At 34.5% G+C, this 22,220-nt stretch overlaps 3 protein-coding genes, 3 long non-coding RNA genes and 3 pseudogenes across 9 annotated transcripts; 2 read left to right on the top strand and 7 right to left on the bottom strand.

Annotated features, from left to right (window-relative positions):
* The first annotated feature begins 2,084 nt into the window (after positions 1-2,084).
* LOC109128131 (uncharacterized) lies at positions 2,085-2,679 on the top strand. The gene is made up of 2 exons (XR_002034594.2): positions 2,085-2,274; positions 2,386-2,679. It is a non-coding gene; the product is annotated as an uncharacterized LOC109128131 (long non-coding RNA).
* Positions 2,680-3,747: 1,068 nt separating this feature from the next.
* Positions 3,748-4,338, top strand: LOC109128084 (uncharacterized). Its single transcript, XR_002034536.2, has 2 exons — positions 3,748-3,958; positions 4,077-4,338. It is a non-coding gene; the product is annotated as an uncharacterized LOC109128084 (long non-coding RNA).
* A 2,639-nt stretch (positions 4,339-6,977) lies between these two features.
* LOC104730363 (PRA1 family protein C pseudogene) lies at positions 6,978-7,843 on the bottom strand (annotated as a pseudogene). Its single transcript, XR_015574505.1, has one exon. The product of XR_015574505.1 is annotated as a PRA1 family protein C pseudogene (transcript).
* Positions 7,844-8,032: 189 nt separating this feature from the next.
* Positions 8,033-9,040, bottom strand: LOC104730364 (uncharacterized protein At4g29660). Its single transcript, XM_010449526.3, has 2 exons — positions 8,696-9,040; positions 8,033-8,385 (listed from the first exon to the last, which is right to left on the bottom strand). The coding sequence occupies exons 1-2, from the start codon at positions 8,894-8,896 to the stop codon at positions 8,266-8,268; spliced, it is 321 nt and encodes a 106-aa protein (XP_010447828.1). The 5' UTR covers positions 8,897-9,040; the 3' UTR covers positions 8,033-8,265.
* A 243-nt stretch (positions 9,041-9,283) lies between these two features.
* On the bottom strand, positions 9,284-11,489 carry LOC104730362 (thioredoxin-like 2-2, chloroplastic). The gene is made up of 4 exons (XM_010449524.3): positions 10,502-11,489; positions 10,059-10,238; positions 9,771-9,935; positions 9,284-9,558 (listed from the first exon to the last, which is right to left on the bottom strand). Exons 1-4 carry the CDS (start codon positions 10,751-10,753, stop codon positions 9,448-9,450), a joined length of 708 nt encoding a protein of 235 aa, XP_010447826.2. The 5' UTR covers positions 10,754-11,489; the 3' UTR covers positions 9,284-9,447.
* Positions 11,490-11,496: 7 nt separating this feature from the next.
* LOC104730361 (nucleotide pyrophosphatase/phosphodiesterase 2-like) lies at positions 11,497-12,705 on the bottom strand. Its single transcript, XM_087478394.1, has one exon. It carries the CDS (start codon positions 12,703-12,705, stop codon positions 11,740-11,742), a length of 966 nt encoding a protein of 321 aa, XP_087334520.1. The 3' UTR covers positions 11,497-11,739.
* Positions 12,706-15,751: 3,046 nt separating this feature from the next.
* Positions 15,752-17,326, bottom strand: LOC104730359 (nucleotide pyrophosphatase/phosphodiesterase 1 pseudogene; annotated as a pseudogene). Its single transcript, XR_015574915.1, has one exon. The product of XR_015574915.1 is annotated as a nucleotide pyrophosphatase/phosphodiesterase 1 pseudogene (transcript).
* A 113-nt stretch (positions 17,327-17,439) lies between these two features.
* On the bottom strand, positions 17,440-18,308 carry LOC104730358 (uncharacterized). Its single transcript, XR_758421.2, has 2 exons — positions 18,128-18,308; positions 17,440-18,018 (listed from the first exon to the last, which is right to left on the bottom strand). It is a non-coding gene; the product is annotated as an uncharacterized LOC104730358 (long non-coding RNA).
* A 1,570-nt stretch (positions 18,309-19,878) lies between these two features.
* Positions 19,879-21,563, bottom strand: LOC104730357 (nucleotide pyrophosphatase/phosphodiesterase 2 pseudogene; annotated as a pseudogene). The gene has a single exon (XR_015575549.1). The product of XR_015575549.1 is annotated as a nucleotide pyrophosphatase/phosphodiesterase 2 pseudogene (transcript).
* Positions 21,564-22,220: the final 657 nt, after the last annotated feature.

The raw sequence follows: 22,220 nt of genomic DNA, 5'->3' as shown, positions 1-22,220 counted from the left end.
GGTAAACATTAATTATAGTTAGTTAAATTATTTTAAATTTATCATTAAACTAATATAGTATTAAGCAAGATTTTACCAGAAAAATACAATAAACAAACAAGAGTCATAATTTGTAACAATGCTTCTGAATCCCCTTTATAATAAAAGGGAAGTACACAACATTATTTTGGTAGATTTTCTAATTTTAATAAATGGTTACAAATAGGTTATACATAAGTTATAAATTAATCCATATATTAATTGTAACAAATAAAAATTTAATTGTAACCGAAAATCTTAAATGAGATATTCCAAATTGATAGTTCATGGATATTCCAAACTTTATTTTCGGAAAATCACGTGTATATGGTTCCAAATATCTAGAATCACAATATTACTAATTTATTTTCCACATATTTTATTGATGAACCACATCAATAAAAAAGTTAATAAAGGTATAAAAATTTACTCTCAATCATAAAAAATTATCAAATCTCGCTAATTTAACAATATTAATAGTGATCTTTGGGATCATATTCAGAAATTAAAAATTAAACCTTAATGCTATATTAAGATCCGTGCTAGAACACGGGTTGAAATTCCTTTTATTTATATTATAATTTTAGAATAAAATATAATTTATATGATTTATTTTAAAAGTTTTAAGATCCTAATCTTGCATTAATCGTGATCTTCGGGATCATGTTTTATTCTAAAATTATAATATAAATAAAAATAATTTCAATCCGTGCTTGAATCATTAACAATATATAACTTACTAGATATGTGTCTTTTTTAAGCCATCATATTTAGCATATGATTTTATTGCATAATGTTTTATCCAAAAAAACTTTTAAATACAATCACACAAATTATATGTTATATAAAAATTACAATATAAATAAAAGGAATTTCAACCCGTGTTCTCAAGCACGGGTCATAATCTAGTATTTATTAAAATGGAAGAAAACAAAAGAAACAAAATATTTAGGTGCACTCAACACTTGGAAAAAAATACAGTAAAGTGGATATGGGAAAAATACAGTTATTAACAACCATCCCACAGAGGATTCGAACCATTGACGTAAGGAAACCATTCGGGGTGCGTAGCCAACTAGGCCACACTTATCATTCAGCATTGAACCAATATTTAATAAATATATAGGAATTGTTTTTGTCAAGTCGTTCGTTTAATTCTAAAATAGGTCGGATATTAAGGACCCATTTGAAATAAATGGTGTTTAGTCTCACCCAAGATGCTTAAAACTTAAAAGGTTGATTAAGCAATAGTACAATAGGAAACCCATCTGTTGTTTAAAGGTGGATTTTTGTAAGATAGTATCATCCAAGATTAACAATGTAGTCTTTGGAGTTAATGACAGCCATCCCTCGGGGGATTCGTACCTATGATGTAAGGAAACAATTCGGGGTGCGTAGCCAACTAGGCCACACTAATCTTTCAGCTTACAATCAAAATTTAATATATCTATAGGAACTGTTTTTGTCAAGTCGTTTAATTCTGAAACAGCTCGGATATTAAGGACCCATTTGAAATAAATGGTGTTTAATAGTATCACCCAAGATGCTTAAAAAGGTTGATTAACCAATAGTACTCATCAGGTGGATTTTAATCTTGACTCGGTTGTTAAAGTAAAGTGACTTCAGTGATTGATTAATCCGGTTTGATAGTCCGGTTTAATACCACTCAATTTGGGCTCAGTTGATTTGGTTCGGTTCAGGGAAAAACCAATTTGAATTTTTAATTAAATTAATGTTTGCTTTGAATTGCTGGATCTGATTTGCTAGAAAAAAAATGAAAGAATTCGGTTTAAGGGTTAAAAAAATTCGGTTATGATTTGGTTTGGTTTGATTTGGTCATGGTTTTTTAGTTTTAACTTTTAACACACCAAAATAAAATAAAATAAAAATAAAAAATAAAAAAGTCAACAGTCATGATTTTCTTTGTTCTATTTTTGTAGTTTCTTTTATGCTGAGCTCATATCTTTGATTTTGTCATAAATGATATGAGACCGAAAAAAGCTTAATGAATATATCTTTTATTTAATTTTGGTACATATAAAAGGGAATATATCTTCTCTAAAACTAGTGCAAGATTTTCTTGAGATATTTTAGATATATATTTCTTTATTTAAGAAAACAAAATGGATGTACACCATCTAAATTCTGCTCTAAACCTAACAAAAAAAGCCAAAATAATGTATGCACAAAAATTTCTACTTGTGTTGCTCTTAGCTTTTTGTCTTCTTTCTTCTCAATTCATTGCTTCAACACCTGGTAATATTTTCTTTCTCTTTGTTTTTAGTTGTTAAATACTAAACCCTATAAAAAATAGGGATCCTAGAACAACCTAATTTATATTCTTTGTTTTAACTGTTTTCTTTTCAGGGAAATGTAACTGGAAAGGTCCTTGCAAAACCGAGAATGACTGCAAGACCATATGCACAGGTCCAGGGGAAGACCCTACTTTTTTATTGTGCTTTAAAAACCCTCCAATTAATCACAAATGTTGTTGTTTACTACACCTCCCTCCTCCAATGAAAAATAGTTTTGATCTACATTGATGCATCCATATATTTTGTATCATCACCTACCATAAGATTTCTAATTCTTCTGTTCCAATTTATATAAGCTTTTTCATATAAAAGCATAAAAAATAATAAAATAATAAATGTTTTATCATTTAACAAATTTAACCAATAGAAAAATTACTATAAAATTAATACAGTGAAAAACTAGTGAATTAATATCAAAAATATATAAAAACTGAGAAAATATTACAAAATGGAACAAAATTAAAAGACTAAAAGATCTTATAGTTTGGGACCGAGAAAGTATATAGTTTTCTCATTGTCATTGTCATCGCTGGAGAAATTAAAAATGGGTATGTACTGATTTAATCATGTAAATGTAATCCCTTGTATATATAAACAATTAAATACTTAATGGTATTCCCAATATCAATTAACACACGACTTTTAGTAATGGTATTCCCAAATTTTAAAAATATATATACATACTACAATAATTCTTTTATAACTTTAAATTAGGATATTTGTCGCAGAGAATGTGACTAAATTTAATGCAAGATTTTCATGAGATACATGTTAATATATATTGCAATCTTTCTTTATTTTTAAGTATGTATATAAAAATTTATTGTAATCAAAAAAATTCCTTATATAAATTCAAAATTGAAATAGTTGCATACATATAAGTTGATACAAAAAAAAAAGTTGATACAGAAAAAATTATTGTTAATTGGTTATATTTTGCTTTACTTGGATTTTGACTTGGTTAAAAATCAAAATAAAGTGACTTTAGTGATTAATTAATCCGGTTTAAGAATCAATTTTTGCAAAGTTGATTTGGTTCAGTTCAACGACAAAGACAAACCAATTGATTTTTTTAATTAACAAAACTAATTTTGATTTAAATTAAATGTAGAATCGGATTTGCTATAATTTTTAAAACATCGGTTTAAGGGTTAACAAAAATTCGGTTTGTGTTGTGTTTGGTTTGACCATGGTTTTTACTTCAACAGTCATGATTCTTTTCTTTGGTCTACTTTGGTAGTTTCTTTTATTTTGACCTCATATCTTTGATTTGTCATAAATGATATGAGACCAAAAATGGTTAATGAATATATATTTTATTTACATTTAGTGCAAATAACAGGGAATATATCTTTTATAACTAATGCAAGATTTTCTTGAGATATGTTAGACAATTTTTCAATCTGCTATTTTTAAATATACATTTTTTATTTAAGAAAAAATTGGATGTACACCATAGAATCTCTTATATAAAGAGTGATGACCATTTTGCTCTAACTCTAATAAAAAGAAAAACTATCTTCACCAGAAAAGAGCTAAAATAATGTCTGCAAAAAATCTTCAACTTGCGTTTCTGCTATTTGCTTTTTGTTTTCTTTCTTCTCGGTTAATTGCTCCAACAATTGGTAATATTTTATCTTTCTGTGTTTTTTAGTTGTTAAAAAATAAATCCTATAAGAATATATGGATTAGAACGAGCTAATTCATATGTATTCTTTTTTTATGTAACTGTTTTGTTTTCAGGGTGTCACTACAAAGGTCCTTGCCAAACTAATAATGACTGCAAGACCATTTGCACAGGTCCAGGGGAAGATCCTACTTTTCAACTTTGCATTAAAAACGCTCCACCAGCAGCTGATCACAAATGTTGTTGTGTACCACCCCGCGGCCCTCCAATTAAAAATAGTTTTGATCTACATTGATGCATCCATATAAAGTAATTTGTATCATCACCTACCATAAAGTTTCAAATTCCTTAATAAAACCTATTCTCCTGATCAAAAAATCAAAACGAAAGTAAAAGATTTAAATAGTTAAAAATATATGTATATTTTGATATTTTTGGATCAAAATCTTGATTTTTAATTAAATATATATATATATATATATTAAAAATTAATTATTAACACATGACCTTACTAATGCTTTTTTAGTCAACAGTCATATGGTTTTCTTTTTGTTTGACTTCATCTTTGGTTTGTTCTAAAAAATAATTCCTAAAACTAAAAATAGTTAACTAATTTTATTTTTTAAAATTTAAATTTAGATATTTGTTGCAGAGAATATGGCTAGAATGTAATACTACAAGATTTTCATGAGATATGTATAGACATTTTTGCAATATCGTTTTTTGGGTAATGTATATATCTTTTCGGAAAATTATACTAAATAAAAGTAGGAGCTATAAGCTTCTAAGGCTGTACACATAGGATTTTAAACATCCAATAGGGATTCGACATGTCATTAATTAACATTTTCTAAATTTCCAGAATTTTCTATATTAAGAATTATTTTAAACAACCTATCAGGGTTTGACATGTAATTCATTAACATTTTCTATGGAAATAAAATAACTATGTACAATGTCCCACATCGGCTAGAAGTTTGTTAGACAGTGGTTTAGACCCAGTATAAATAAGATTAATATGCTTCCAACAATAGATGAGCAGGAAAGCTTGATTTATCAGGCGTCCAAGTTTTAAAGTTTTATTCGATTTGATCCACTTTTTTTATTTGATCAAATTAAAACTTTAAAAAGTTTCAAAAAAAATATTATGATATTACAAATTTTAAAAGTTTAAATATTATTGATATTGAAACTTTTAAAAGTTCTTAACTTTTAAAAATATTTAAATTTTATAAATTTTAAATTTAAATATTTTAAAATATTAGAAATATTGAAACATTTTATAAAGGTTCAAATATTATATTTCAAAACCTTTAAAAAGTTTAAAATATTATAAATATTGAAATTTCTAAAAGTCTTAGCTTTAGAAAGGTTTCAAAATATTATAATTTATAAATTTTAAAAATTTCTTTGCTTTCAAAAGGTTTTAAGAGAATTATAATTTATAAATTTTAAAAGTTTAAAATATTATAAATATTGAAACTTTTAAAAGGTTCAAATATTAAAAATATTTAAACTTCTCAGAATATTTTAAAATACTACAATTACTTATCTTCCATAGAAATTTTAAAATATTATATATATACTAATAAAAAGTTAAAGCTATAAACTCCTAAAGGTGTCAATATAGGATTTAAAACAACCAATAAGAAAAGTGTCAATATAGGATTTAAAACAACCAATAAGAATTAGATATTTAACTAATTAACATTTATGAAAATATAGTAGTAATCTATATTATTAAGATGTTTTAGAAAAAAAAAAGTAAAAGTAAAATCAATATAAATAAAAGAAATATGTAGAAGGATTTTGGTTTTAGAAGTTTCAATATGTGTGGACCTAAAACCGAATAAGTATATGGATGGAATTATCAATAATTGGGTGCATGTGTTGACTATTATGGTCTTTATGAATTGCACAAATTTTATGAGAAAATAAATGATTTTGGCCTTGGATTTTGATGGGTTAATAAGTTGTGTGGTAGTATATAAAAAAAAGGTTTTTCAATGGAAGAATGTGAAGAAGTTGACAAAGAAGAAGAAGAAGAGTATAACGAAGAACCTGACGGTAAAAGTAACGATGACAATTACCATAAAATTTGATCATGAAAATGACAAGAAAGAATATGAAAAAAAAACATTGAATAAAAAACATGAAAACATAGATGGTAGCAATCAATTAAATATGAAAACGAGATAAATTCATGATTATAAAATTGTTTCGTTTTTCGGATGATCAAAGAAATGGTTTAGGATATGTGAGGTCACCAGTTTGATCCGCCTCACCAGGACGTCGAGTTAGATTCATGATTTTTTTTTATTAGATCTGATTTATAACACAATTGATTTTTATATATTTCAAAATTGTGTTTCTGAAATTTATTTTTTTCCTTAATAGTAAATACTAATTAAAATTTTTATAAAATAATATTTCACAAAAATCATCAATAATATATAATTTTCATCAAAATATATCAAATAAACCCACGCGTAGCGTGGGTTCAAAACCTAGTAAAGTAAATAGGAATGGATGTAGTGACCATTTGCTTTGCGCTAAAACCAAGAAGAAGAAGAAACTCAAAAACTATCTTCACCCAAAAAAAAAGAGCTACAGAGACAAAATGTCATCACAAAATTTTCAGTTTGTTTTTCTGCTTCTATTTCTTCTTTTCTCAATCGATCGGTAAGAGTTACAGTACTTTTCTCCTATTTCTTTATACTATAATTCAGAGTTTTTGGTAACGTATATTTTAACAGACAAATGTCAACTTTATTATATACTTACTTTTACGAGTAAAAGAAAGAGTAAGTACATTTGCAAAAACATATGCAGAACCAGAAGAGCAGGATATACATTTTGGTTCACAGATTAATTTTGAACAAAAAATAAAAAAAGTGGTCCACAGATTAATACAGTTGAGTTTTGTTTTAAAGCCTGGAAGTAGACGCCTCCGTTCACATCATTCATTGTACATTGTAGATTTCTTCTAGTTTCTCAAAGAAGTTAATTGTAAGACATTTTAAGTCCCTCAAGTTCAAGAAGGAAAAGTATTCATTTGTGTCAGTAAGGTCTCACACTAATATCGTTACATCTCAACGTGCAAATCCTTAAAATTTTATGGCAAAAGGAGCTAAACTTCTTTTTGCATCATATTGATCAGCCTCCACTGGTTGGTTATGCGTTGTTTCACAATGGCTATGTAGACACATTCACGAAACCCAAAACATAAAATCTTATGTTTCGATTTACTAAGAGGAAGAAGAAAGCGACGAAGATGCTGTGTTCGTTGTTAGCTTCTCTTCATCATCTTCCAAGACGAACAACATCTCTGTATTCCTACACATGCCATGGACCAGAACAACAGGCAAACCAGCCATAACCCCGATCATAATACCACGAGATACATCTGTTAATAGAAATATACCGATCGTGAGGACCAACAAAACCAGCACCAAATTAGAATCATCGATCACATTGCCAAATATCACCCATGGTTCATTATCCCGGGAGTAGACATATATCCATGCGAGTATCAAGATAAAGAAGACAGAAAGGTGGACCGGTTGCCAGAGCATGCTGATGAAGATAGAAACAATGAAGATGATTATGTAGTTTGTTCGAAAGATCATGATGTTGGTTTTGATTCGTTCGGTAGCTACACTAAAGGACAAAGGAAGGCTAAATGCACTACATTGGACAAGTTCAAGCCATGGCCTTTGAGAGCTAAGTCCTAACGAGATCAATTCTTTGGCTCGTCCTAATAAGCTCAAGCTCGACGAGGCATTTGCTTGGGATGGTATAGTGCCATAGGTTGTCATATTCTTTCACAAACGACAAACAGCAAAAAAGAAAAGAAAGAAACAGAGAACATCACCACATGAACCTATATTCAAAAAAGAAAGTGCTAGTACCTAATTTGAAGACATAAAACTGTTTGCTTGATGTTTCTGAGGTAGTCAGGTCACCACACTTTATTTTGGAATGTTTTATTTTCAGGGCACCAGAAGAGACGCAGATACGAATGACAATGTACTAATAATGGAAAGAAGAGATATTCAAAGGAATGAATGGATACCCTTAAACTTCTCTTATCAAATCATTAAATACTATAACGAGACTGTTCATTACAAGTAGGAAAAATCAATTCTTTAACAGAGTGTATTCGTCAATAGACCTTATTGTCTACAAGCATAATATACCGACCAGCTTAAACCCAAAGATGCCTAGAGAACATTTAAACAACTCAAAGTAGGATACATGCACTCATATACCGAACATAGTCTCTGATAGCCTAAACTGTTACCTTCACTGGCTGCTAGCATCTGAAGCAATAGCCTCACCACGATAAACTCTCCATGGTCCTCGATAGAATACTGGCTTCATCAGAGGCACCGTTTTCCCAGGGTGCTCTTCCCAAAACTTCTCCTGTTTACAGATAGAGTAGAGTAACAATAAAGTCCACACTTAGAAAAACAAACAAGAGATGCATAAACTTATTCTAACCACAAAACAGTGTAAGAAACACATTGTCAAGAATTCTCAATACCTACAGAACAATGAAATTAGATTAGATTAGATACTAATCAAGACAACATAATAGTTTAGTTGAAAGACCTAATGAAGAACAATCATCAAATCATTAACAATGAAGCATTGATCCAATTTCTATCACATTTTGAACCCTACCATTTGCCAAACACGCGGAATGAGATAAGAAAAAACAAATCTAGCTCACCTTGTAGAGTTGCTCTGTAACTGCAGCGCCGATGACGCCGGTGTAAAAGGCGGCGACATAGATAGTAATCAAAGCCGTGAAGGTTTTTGGTCGGCGGTAAGGTTCGATCATTTCCCAAACAGCAAATCTCTCGAACTTGTTGTAGTTATAATCAGCGTATTTCCTCCATAGTTGGCTCCACACTCCTCCTCCTCCTTGCATCTCTTCGCCAATTTGGGATTTTGCTGTTTCGCGGTGGCGCGTGGGAACCTGAGAAAAAAATCTGAAATCGGAAAGGCCAAGACTTTAAAACGTTGAAATGTTTACCAAACAGTCCTCATATTTATACAAGTTTTAGTTTTCAGTTCTTAACTTTACTTTAGATCCACTTTAAGTCTTAGAGCTCAGATTCTGTAAACTAGTGTATAAGTTATAGCAACACAATGTGCATAGTGAGAGTACAAGCCCCTCTGGTTAATTGACATGGTTCGAAAAATTGAGAGATTTAAACCCCCCAACCAAAACTATGCAAATCAGAGCTATTTAACATCACAAATGTATGCATTTACATCAATATGATTTGCCTTCAAGCAATAAGGACAAAAGCAGTAGTGAAAATACATTTGCAATTGACTATTAGCATAAGAATAGTAACCGGATTCAGGGAGTATTCTTTTACACCAAAAAATATGACGATATACAGAATTTTTAAGCTTAGTATTTGCTTGAGCAACCAAAGATTGTTGCACTAGTAAATCTAAAAGCCTGGCACTTCAACTTGATCCAGCTGGTTTGGCTAAGGTTAACCCTTCAGGTATCTTGGCTGGACCGAGGCTGCAACGATCGGTATTGTGCAGTCGGATGGCATCTTTTATCTTCTGAAACTGATAACATACAACAAATATTCAAAGACGATGATGTCAGAATAGTTATCAGAGACGGACTTAAACTGCGTTCAACAAGTTTTGATCTATAATGCCCAATGGTATCAATATCAAGCAAAAGGTTTTTAATATTTGATAGATCCTATCAAAAAAATGAACACCTACATGCCAAGCTCTAGACATGGAAACCGAATATAATAGTCTTTCTTTACCTTAGCAAGAGAACATGAGAAGGACTCAAGCTGGCCATCAGCTCCACGGTAAAAGTGGAAATAAGGAAGCACTCTCACATTCAAACTCTTGCACATCGGTTTATTCTCATCAAAGTTTACTTTCAGGAACACTATATCCGGATTTTCCACTGCTGTCTTGCAAAGCTGAAAAGAGACACAAGAAACATCTCAATTTATTTCAGAATCACGAAAGAGAAAAATGGAACTCGTATAGCTACATCGAACAGATAAGTCAAGTCACCAGTAGGTAGTTAACATGACACTAACCTTTGGGAACAATGCTCTACAAGAAGCACACCAAGTTCCATAAAACTCTACAATGACTAATCTTTCCCCTGCTCCACTTAAAGCGCTCAAGAACTCTTCAGTAGAATGAATGTCAACCATGTTTGGAGCATTCCTCTCCCACCATTTTGGTGGCTCTGTCTCTGCTACATTTTCATCTACCTACACACATCACAAACTTAAACAATAGGCATCACCGTCTCTAAAGAAACAAAAATTAAAACTTTAGACTACTTTCTAATCATCTAAAACGGGATAAGATTCTATACCACATTATTAAAGTACAAGGAATCAATGAGATTCAAAAACAGCTAAAGGACATAACTTTAACATAAAAGTCACAGTTTTACGATTGAAGCTCAATCAATTTCCAAAAGGGTATGTGAATTTACGGACAGAGACAGTTCAAAGCCAAGACATTGTACCTTGACACGAACCACATGGCTCTTGGGTCGTCTGAGGGGGATATGGCTTCCGAGAACAGAAGATGAGTGGTAAAGAGAAGAAGAGCACGAAGGAGAAGATGAGAGAAGACGCAATCTCTTGTCGGAATTCAGATTCGAATTTGGAGGTAAGCAAGGTTGCAGAGGATTAAGAGCGGTGGCAAAGGATGTGAAGGATGAGGAGACGCGAAGAGCCTGAACCGACGTCGTCGTTAACCGTACAACTCCAGCCATCTACAGAGATAGAGAAGAGACTGAGATTGTTTATTGGCTTTGTCTTCTCCGAGAGAGATCCTCTAGGAGAAGAAGATCAGAAAACTGTCTGGTTCAGATTCCAGTGATATATTATTTTCTCTCATCAATCAATCATCATGTCTCCAAATATACATAGACGCGAATTTAACAAATTTAGCGTTTTGGACCGCCGTCATCCACTTGGCGTTTTGTCGCTACGTTAGCGTTGAAAAGTGTAAACGCGTTTTTGGTTTCTACGTTTAGAATCGTGTTTTAACACGGAACAGGCATTGTGGCTTATGGTGAAGATGTCTTCACACACTCACAAGAAAGTTATGACTTAAATGCTATTTCTGTTTTTATTTGTTATTTGGGTCCCCAACTTTAATTGATGTAACAACAAACACACACAAATATCAAATTGTTTAAGAATGTGTTTGAAGGCTATTTGGGTTTCATTGCGATTCACATTTTTGATCAAAAAAAGTTTAGTATATACACTACTTAGATTTGACAAGCTTTCTAGGAAGGTTCTTGTTCTGTCTAAGGAATAAGTGAATAAACTCTTTTCCAAAAAAAAATAAGTAAGTGATGACATCTAAATGCAGTATTGGATTCCCAAATGTGTTGTGTTGTTGATACTCCAACATTACCTTAGTAGCTTCTTTCCAATTATTACCACAGAAAGAAAACAATTGAGCCTGCAACTACAAAAGATTGAGTATCCAATTCAAAGCATTGTGTTTCTAAGGATAAAAGTTAAAAAAGCTTCCAATCTTGGCATCAAATGTCAAAGACAAGTTTCAACGATTACATAATCCATACTATTACAATAAGCCTAGTACAACTTCTTGTTGAAATCGTACAAAAACAGCATACATATCAAAACGCTTAAAAAAGTCTAACAGATCAAATGCTTTAATGATTTGACAACGAGTCTAAAACTGCCTTTTACTGACAGAAGAATGAAACTTACCCTACTTTTCTTACGCGCATGGCAAGAGAACGTGTGAAGGAAACTCATCAGATCCATTGTTTGGTGCAGCCTTTAGTCCTAGAATCGAACTGATCACATTGTATATCTCAACATTCTCAAAAGAAGTCACTTTCCTTCCTTTTGCAAACATAGGACCATGCCCAATGAATATAGTCCTCATCGAAAAGAAAGCATTGTCATACCCATGAGCTCCACCACATTCTTTAGCTTCACTTTTCTTCTGCTTTACAGTAAAGCCCTCATCCACTAGTCCTATAATAGACGGGATCCTGTCACTGTTTGCGTAATGAAGCCTGCTAGGTAAATCCTCTTTGAGATAAACCTTCAAGTACTTCCCATTCTCTACTTTACCAGAGCTCAACCCTTCGTTCATCTTAGCCACTATATCCGCTGCATTGTGCCCTGAAGGTGGTTGAATCGCTAGCACCGGTGTGTAGTAGTGAACCCAACTACTTGGAATTGTGATCCAAGGAGCTAAATCATCCAGAACAACAACTTTTTTATCACAAGTACCAACCATTCCATGATCACCAACCATAATCATAGTCACATCCTCAAAGATTCCTCTTTTTTCTAACCCTTCTATTAATCTTCCTATTAACCTATCAATGTTAACTACAGCTTCAGTGATCAGAGGATCATCAGGACCAACTTGGTGACCTTCATGATCAGGATCTTCAAAGTAAAGAGTCATGAAACTAGGGATCTCGCTACTAGGTAAATCGAAATAGCTCAAGATAGTATCAACTCTATCATCAAAAGGAACAGAGCCATTGTAAATTTGACAGTAACCTTCAGGACAGTTCCAAGAGCCTTTGTGTACCTCAGAGCCAGGCCAGAAGTAAGTAGCAGCTTTAAGCCCTTGGTTGACTACTGTCTCCCACAATGGCTCACCTAACCATTGTGAAAACGTCCCCTGTTTCTGGTTCAACGAACCTGTTGTTGATGATTCCATGGTAAGCTGGGTACAGACCTGTGACGATGGAGTAATGGTTAGGGAATGTTAATGTCGGATAAACAGGGATGAGACCAGTCTCGGCTTCGGTCCCGTTGGCGATTAGTCTGTGGATGCTCGGTAGATTGGTCTTGAATTGGTACCCGAAACGAAACCCATCAGAGGAAATCAAAAGAACTACAGGCTTGTCGAGTTTCTTGAGTGGACGAGCAACGACGGATCTGTCGAAAGATGGAGACTTTGAGACTTGGTTTAAGGAAAGGAATGGTTTTTGAGAAGAGAAGAAGAGGAATGCGAAAGCTGAAGCTGCGGAGAGAGCGATGCAGGTGACGAGAAGGAGAGATGAGAAGATGAAACAGCTTGAGATACTCTTAGTTGAAGAATCAGAATTGTGACTGTTGTTGAGAAGTGCGATTGATTGGCTTGGTTGGTCTTGGTCTTCTTCTGGTGAGGATTTGTTTTTTTTCGATGTGTCGCCTGACATCATTGATTCCTCTTCTCCTTAACCAATCTCGGTCTGATGCTTCTTTCTTCTACTCAAATTATAGAAAGTTGTTAACTTTTTTAGTTCAGATCTTTTGATTGAGTTAAAGACTTAAAGCTAAAGAGAAGAAACACAATGAGTATGTGGGTTAGTACTTGGAGTAGTTTAGTAGCGACTTCTCCACATTACGTTTTCGATGGATCTGAATCTGCCACGTTTCTCGGTAACTCCCCAATTTTATTAGTCAACTGCCTGAGTAGTGAGTCAAAAGCAAGACTAAGCTTCTATACGCCGTCGTTTCGTATCTTAGCTTTGGGGAAGCTCCCTACAACGCTTGTTCGACGCCGTGTCATATTAACACAATCGCTCTGTCAACGTCTTCCAGGTCAGTTTTCTCTTTATCAGTGTATCAGTGTGAGCTTATACACGCTGATTTGCACGAAAGATTCCAAATTTGCGTGTTTGATTGCAACCCATGAATCCCTATATGTTTTTACTAGAAGCTTGATTCAGTAGAAATTAGGTATTTTCAATGAATCTCTATAGTCATAGGTGAATGTATCTGCGGCAGTGCATATAATCTATGGAATGGAAGTTGTCTGTTTGCCAATGTCAATTTAACATGTGATAGATTATCTAATAGGATCCTTCTGCTTCACCAAATGAGTATCCTTGTTTTTCAATTAGGTTTTGTAATTGGTCTGATTAAGTTTGAGCTCTGTCTATATATGTATGAGTGTGTGGTGATGTTATTTACTGGAACGGACTGAATACTTTGATGTGACATGCTTGAGCTATGTTGTTGCAACTGGTCTTAAATAACAGTTTGTTTCTTGAATGTTGATCCAGGATGCCAGCAGTCTGATAAAGTCAATCTGACAATAATGTGGCTCATGTGTTTTGATCTCAGAAATGTTACCGTGTCCAGAATTTAGTTGAAGTGTACTTCTTTAGGTTGCAAAGTAAATTGACTTGCTCCTCCTCTCTGCTCTAATCTGCTCAAGACTATGTAGTAGTATGTATACAGTATGCTTCTGTTATGCCCTTGGTGGATGATATCGTTGGATTGTAAATCTATGTAGTCTTAAAGGGTTAAGTACTTGGAATTCGCTTAGGCATTGGAAGATCCTATTTAGTTTGTTATGAAATTCGAGTTCTTGCGGAAAAGGTATTTGTTTTTCAATTGTATGTTTTCTCCCTCAGATCTTAAGTTTATTATCTTTGTGTCACTAAATGTTCAGTTATGAGATTATGGTTCTTGGCATAGATGCAGACTCATATAGATAAGCTCCAATGGATCCTAAGTTAGATACACATATATGTTTAAAGTGTTTCTTAGTTTGTCTCTGTTAATCTATGTAGAAGTGTGATAGTAAGTATCAAAACGGCTCAGATATATAGTTAGTATCTCTCTGTGAAACATCTTCAGTTTCTCAAGTTCCTAATTGTATCTGAATGTTTCTCCCCAAATACTAACTATAACTTGCTGTTTTGTAGCAAATTTGCAGGTGGAATGGCATAATTCTCGATAAAGAAAAAAAAAACAACTTGATATACGAGAGTCGTGAAGAATTATCAAACTGCTTCAAACCAAAAGACATCTGGAACGTGTATCGTTCTTACATTTTCATCTTTTGGTTGAAGCAAGTTGATAACTCTTTTTGTCTCTCGAAACCGTGTACCAGTTTCCGCATGTATATATCATATCCGAAACTGAATGATCCAAGAAGAGCTCATCAGCTACTGAAGCTTGAAGTAATAGCTGAAGCATATACTTGGTTAGAGCCTGGTTTTATTTACTTGCACTAATTTTTTTATTCAGCGCAGCATACCATCAGTCCATCACGTTCGTTGGTCTTAACATAATGAAATTTTTAACTACGACTAGCTTTTTTGGACAATTTGCAGGTGGAATGTATAATGACGACTCTGATATACGAAAATCTTGCAAAGGGTTATTTTGGCTCACATGGTGTTTTTTTAGCAAGAATGATACGATCCTTTCCCTAATCTAAATGGAACCGGTTTGTTCATAGATGAAATCCGAGTTAGAGTAACAGGGTTTGGTTCTTAGTCATCCTCGCTTACTCTCACTCATTTCACTTCTTTAGTGATAGCATGATAGGTTGATTTGGTTCAGGTGAATGCATATTCTGGTTGGTTACTCTTATCTATTGTGGAAAACTAGTATTATTAACAATATATAATCATTTCCCGTAGCAACCTTGTTTGTTGTGTAGCACGTTCTTGATAGATTCGAGGTTAATACCGTGACATGCACATGTCAGTATTACATTTTTGGCGCAGCCACTCGATGTTTTAAAACTTAACCAAGAAAATCGAATCTTGACATAAGCTCTACGCAGTAATAGTCACATGGTTTTTAGGTTTTCTGAAAAAGAGTAGTATATTAATTATTTATGTTGGTATCATCAAAGAAGTTCTGGTCTTATTTCTATGCAAGTACTTTGCAACTTTATTTGATGATAATACAATAAATCTTCTATAATAAATAGGTGTTCTTGTTCTCATAAATTTATTATGGTATTTGAATCCTGTTGCTTCGTTTAGGCTCCTCTCTTATTCACTTATTGGTACATGACTACATGTTGATTAAAACGGAGAGTAGGATACATCGGAAACTAGAAACCACAGCTAGCAGTTTCTGCTGAAACAGACTTCAAGACAGTCAAAGACTTGGGTTAATTAGTTTCATTCTACTTGCGCTAAGGGCAAGAGAAGGCTACGAGTAAACATAGAAGAACCATTGTTAGAAGCTGGCCGGAGTCCAAGAATCTCTGCAACAGCATTGTAGACCTGAACATTCTCAAACGACGGCACTTTCTTTCCTCTCCTAAACCTTGGACCATATCCAATAAAGATAGATCTCATGGAAAAAAACATGTTGTCGTATCCATGAGTTCCGGAACATTCTTGAACGTATGTTCTGTTCTGTTTAACCATCATACCTTCTCCGACCATTCCTATGATCGGCGGTATCCTGGAACTATCGGAATAATGCAGCCTTTCCGGTAAATTCTCCTTCAAGTAAACCTGCAAAAACTCTCCGTTGTTTACTTTCCCTGAGCTCAAAGCTTCGTTCATCTTCGCTACGAGCTCAGCGTTCTTCTTGGCAGGGTTCTTGACGTCTTTGCCCCAGCGTGGGTTCATTACTAGCACCGGGCTATAATCTTGGATCCAGTCTGCAGGTATCTTGATCCAATCCCCTAAATCATCAATGTAAATCACTTTCTTGTCACAGTTAGTAGCCATTCCGTGATCACCAAGCAATATTACATGAACATCACTAAAAACCTTCCTCTTCTTCAATCCCTTGATGATCCTACCGAGCATCTTATCTACCTTTGAGACCGCTTCGGTAACGCGAGGATCATCGGGGCCGTATTCATGGCCCTGTATGTCCGGTTCATCGAAATACAACGCCATGAAATCCGGGATGTCACTCTCGGGAAGATCGAAATAGTTCAAGATCGTATCGACTCTTTCTTCAAGAGGAACCGAAACGTTGTAAGGAGCTTTACAAAATCCTTTAGGGCAGTTCCAAGAGCCTTTGTGGACATCAGCGCCTGGCCAAAAGTAAGTCGCAGCCTTGAGCCCTTGGTTCACCGCGGTAACCCACAACGGCTCACCTAACCACCATTTAGGGTTTAGGTTCCTGTTGAATAGTTCCCCGCTTACCGGATCTGTAAATTTGTTCATGATTATACCGTGGGAAGCTGGGTAGAGTCCGGTGGCGATGGAGTAATGGTTCGGGAACGTCATGGATGGGAAAACCGGAATCAAACCGGTCTTAGCTTCGGTTCCTCTTGATATGAGGAGGTCGATGTTTGGTGTCTCCGTCTTAAATTGGTAACCGAACCGGATACCATCGCAGGAAATTAACAGAACCACCTGTTTGTTGAGCTTCTTGGAGGGTTGGGGTACTCTCCTAGCGTAGGAAGATGGTGAGTCGACACCATGGGCAGAGACGGCTACGACGAGGACAACGAGAAAAGCAACGAGCAGAGATAACTTGCGCAAGGTGTAACCGGAGAAACCAGACAGGTCAGGTTTGGTCTTAGCCATTGAGAGAAAAAGAGTAGTGATAGACTGATAGTGGTTGATCAGCTCAACAACGTTCACGTTCTTTATAGAGCGGGAGAGTTCTCTTTATTTCTTTTTCTTTATATCATAGAGAATCTCTCGTGATTTGTTTTGTTTAACCAACTAATTCTTTTATGGGAATTTAGTGAGAAATGCCACTTTTGAAATGAAAGTTGTGAGAAATGTCATTTTAGTTTTTCCTTTTCAGAAATGCCATTTTCTAAGTTTATGGCATAAGAGAAAAAGATATTTCTATCTTTAAATTAAAAAAATAAAAGATTGAAAAAAATTGGGATGAGTGATGTGTGTTTTGAAACAGGGACAATTTTGTGGCACAAAACACATATGTGATGAACTTCTAGTGGACCAGATCCAACGTTCAGTCAGGTTTAGTCCATTTCAAATTTGTTTGTATCCACTTGGGTGGACAAGTTTACAAAACTTGTCCACTATAGTTATGTCCTTCGCTCTCTTGAACAAGTTTTTTGTCCACCACATTTATGTCCTTCAGACTTAGTAAAACATATCCGCTTGGATGGACAAGTTTACAAAACTTGTCCACCATAGTTATGTCTTTCGCTTTCTTAGTGGACAATATTCGCGAGAATGACGATACTTGTCCATCAATAACATGAAACAATTTTCTCCACTTGCAGGCTTGCTGACGCATTTTGTTGAGAAATATCATACTCAGCCTTAATCTGAGCATATTTTGTCCACCGGATCTGGTCTATCAGAAATAAAATTGGATTAGATATCAGATCTGGTCCATTTAAGTTTTATGGAAAAGGAAACAAATAGAAGAAACTCAGATTGAAAAATAGTATACTCAACCTTGAAGAGAGCATCCCCAGAACGAACAAAACACGATGTTAATCCACGGCAGAGGCAAGCAGATTATATGGAAGTCGTGATTTTGAAAGGATTTATCTGTTTTGAAAAAAGAAAGAGGAGAGAAAGAGAGAAGGGGAGAGAGAGAGAGAGAGAGAGATGAGAGATGAGAGATCGAAAAAATGAGAATAGAAAAGAGAAATGAGAAAGAAATAAGAAAAGAGTATTGTTGTCATTTTTAATAGAATAAAGTGAGTCCTATGGTATATTAGAGAAGGTTTAATTGAAAGTGGCATTTTTGTTGAAGAATGGTACTGTACATGGCAGATCTAATAAATTTCTCTTCTTTTATCTAGTGTTGAGTAGATGTGTGATAGTAATATAGTATTAGTATCAGTGGGTCACTTTAGTGTTGACGGGTCTTGTCGGCAGGTGACTGTTTATGGAGTATCTCAAAAGGCTCGAATCATTCATTGTACTTTAATATTTACAATTGTAAATGTACGATTTAAAATACTTTCTTATACGAATTAAAGACTCAATTCTGAAAAGTTGTTGAGATTTCTGATTTCACCCACGTCTTACAGATCCCAATTCTTATCTAACTTTAATACATTAAGGGATATTCGAGTAAGATCGACTCGAGATTGGGGACTTTATAAAAATGGGTGAAATATTAATCGAATAGACTTGTAGTCTAATCAATCAAAATTAATCTCCAAGATCCTATGAAAATAAAATATTGTCAATTTTATAAAGCATTTACAGTGAGTCAGTGACTTAAGTGGTGGATACTGGATTACGAATGTTTGAGTTGAATAATTAGAATGATTAATACCCTTCTCTATATATAAAGTAAAGTTTTTTTTAGTCAAATAGTAAGTGTCATGATACTTCAATGAGAGGAATTTTAATTCACTATATTTAAAATATGTCATGGATATGGAGAATAAATGCTACCCATCAATATTTTATAATTTTGAGATTTAGATGTGAGTTATGGCTTAATGAACCTAGTGTAATTATATAAATGAGTATGGCATATTGTATGGCTCAGTGGTCCGAGAGTATCCCGCATCTAATATATTGGTAAGTGTATGTACTTGGATTGCAGTACGGCTCATAGAACCCGAGCCTGCTAGATTGGGCGATAATGTGTCTTTGACAACTTGGATTATCAGAAAATGGTGTTTGAAAGTGTCTCTACCCTCTTTCAAGCGACCCACAAGCCAGTAGGGTGGCCGGCATTCCAAGGAGTGATGAGTGAGTGAAATCAGTAACAATCCAAGACAATTCCTTCAACCTTCCTTTGTGTTTTAGGGGGTGACAATGCCACATGTCTCAATGCAGTCTATGTGCAGAAACCAGTCTTTTCTTTCCAATTAATTTTGTCTCCTAAATTTTAAAATAATCCAAATAATATCAACTAGAGTTATCTATATCAAATAATTGACTTATCGGGAGAGAGAGTATGAGAAGAAAAAGACTTTTTACTTACTACTACTACTCCTGCATGATATAATTCATATCAAATAAACCTTGAATGTAGAAGTCTATAGGATATATAATATTTCCTAAAGTGGACTCTTTAGGGGTTGAGAGTTACATGTGACTTACTACAATATATGAAAATCAGTAATTATATTTTTGAGGATTTGCATGGTGTATGATGTGGCTTACTACACGTCATATACAACAATGATACATTTGTTCGCAATCACTCGGCAATAAATAACAATTTCGGCAATGCATGATTGAGAAAAATAAAAGCAGAAGATGCCGAATTGTTTTATTATCGTGGCTTCAAGACGAAACCTGGTTGAATAAAAAACATTAGGGGTCACATTTTTCTTCATTTCCAGATAAAATTAAAAACAAATGATATAGGTTTGACATTCATATATCATCTTAATTAGTTATTATTATTCATGAGCTAAGTGATTTTTGCCTCATTTTAAATCCCTTGTTGCTCCAAAAGGCAAGAGAATGCTCCGAGGGAACAAAGAAGAACCATTGTTCGGAGCTGGTCGGAGTCCAAGAATCTCCGCGACGACATTATAGATCTGCACATTCTCGAACGATGGCACTTTCTTTCCTCTACTAAACCTAGAACCATGTCCGACAAAAATAGTCCTCATCGAGAAGAGCTGGTTGTCGTAACCATGGTCTCCGTAACAAACTTGAGCATTTGTTCTATTCTTTCTCACTATTAGACCTTCTCCGACCATTCCTATGATCGGTGGAATCCGATAACTCTCGGAATAATGCAGTCTTTCCGGTAGCTTCTCCTTCAAGTAAACCTTCAAAAACTCTCCGTTTTTTACTTTCCCTGAGCTCAAAGCTTCGTTCATCTTTGCCACGACTTCTGCGTTCTTTTCACCTTGATTCTCGACATTTTTGTCCCATTGCGGACTAATTGCAAGCACCGGACTGTAAGACTGGATCCAAGCCGAAGGTATCTTGATCCAATCCGCTAAGTCATCAATGTAAATCGCTTTCTCGTCACACTCACAGTTGGTCACCATTCCGTGATCACCAAGCACTATCACATGAACCTCATCAAAGATCTCCCTCTTCTTTAGTCCCTTTATCACCCTACCAATCATTTTATCAACCCTCGAAACCGCGATAGTAACCCGAGGATCATCAGGACCATAGTTATGACCGGATTGGTCCGGCTCATCGAAATACAACATCAGCAAATCAGGAATTTCGTCCTCGGGGCGATCAAAATGGCTCAAAACCGAATCAACCCTTTCTTCTAAAGGAATTGAAAGGTTGAAATGTGGACAATATCCTTCAGGGCAAGTCCAAGAACCTTTGGGAACTTCAGAGCCTGGCCAGAAGTAAGTCACAGCCTTGAGACCTTGGTTTGCCGCAGTTACCCACAACGGCTCACCTAACCACCATTTCGGTTGTAAGCCTTTGTTGAAGACCTCTCCCGTAACCGGATCAGTAAACTTATTCATGATTATACCATGGTAGGCTGGGTAGAGTCCGGTTGCGATAGAGTAGTGGTTTGGGAATGTCATGGTGGGGAAAACCGAGATTAAACCGTGTTTGGCTTCGGTTCCTCTGGAAATGAGAAGGTCGATGTTTGGCGTGTCGGTTTTAAATTGGTAACCGAACCGGAAACCGTCGCAAGATATCATCAAAACCACCGGTTTGTTGAGCTTCTTGAAGGGCCAGGGACGAGAGATCTTGAACGACTGAGAATCAAAACCATTGGTACCGGCGGTGGTGCTTGCGGCTGCAGTGGCCGCTACGATGAAAATATTAAAAAGGATGAGAGAAACTTTGGGAGACAGAACATGTTTGGTTTTCGCCATGGGAAAGAATGTTTTGTAATGGTTCTTGCAGCTCATGTCATTTATAGAGCGGGAGAATGTAGCTAACTCCTTTCTTTTCTTTAAAATATTTTCTTTCATTGAAATTAACTTGATATATTACATTATCCTAATGTCTATAGATTATAGACTAGTGGTTGGCACTCTAGCTAGTAATAAATAAAAACATAACTATTTGGAGTGTTTTTTTAAGTTTGGAGTTTTGTCATCGAAGAATATTGGACATGACAATTATTACATTTACTACTACAGTATATATTCTTTTTTCTATATATAGAATGACAGCAAAAAAAAATCCTCAAAACTTTTTGGCCGTTTTGTGAATAATGTTTACAGTAGAAACAGATTCCTTTTGTTTATATTTACAATGACTACGAGTTAGGTAAAACGTCACGTTAACATTATTGTCATCTGCATGAGCTAGTTATGGGAGAGCCGTTGATATCTGATCTTACGGTCTTGAATAAATCACGTGTTCTCACCACGAGTTGTATCCTTTCGTGGTGGGCTCGTGACTCGTCCAACGAGTGGATGACCAGTGTTTGTTGTGGTCCTAATCCTATATATAATGTATAGTTGTATACGCCCATGTTAACTTTATACAGGTTAAAAAAGTTAGGAACCAGCCTAATAGAAATATAGATAGCCAAATAAGATTGTATCCAGATTTGAGTTTAGATAAGATTGTAATTTGTGGATGAATTTAAATAGGTTTCTCTGATTCTTAATTCCCAAACAAATTTTTTTTT

The sequence above is a fragment of the Camelina sativa genome, chromosome 12 (assembly GCF_030686135.1).
Source record: "Camelina sativa cultivar CO46 ecotype springtype chromosome 12, ASM3068613v1".
Classification (NCBI taxonomy): Eukaryota; Viridiplantae; Streptophyta; class Magnoliopsida; order Brassicales; family Brassicaceae; genus Camelina; species Camelina sativa.
The sequence above is the reverse complement of the archived record's forward strand: the minus strand, read 5'-3'. Positions and strand labels throughout refer to the sequence as shown.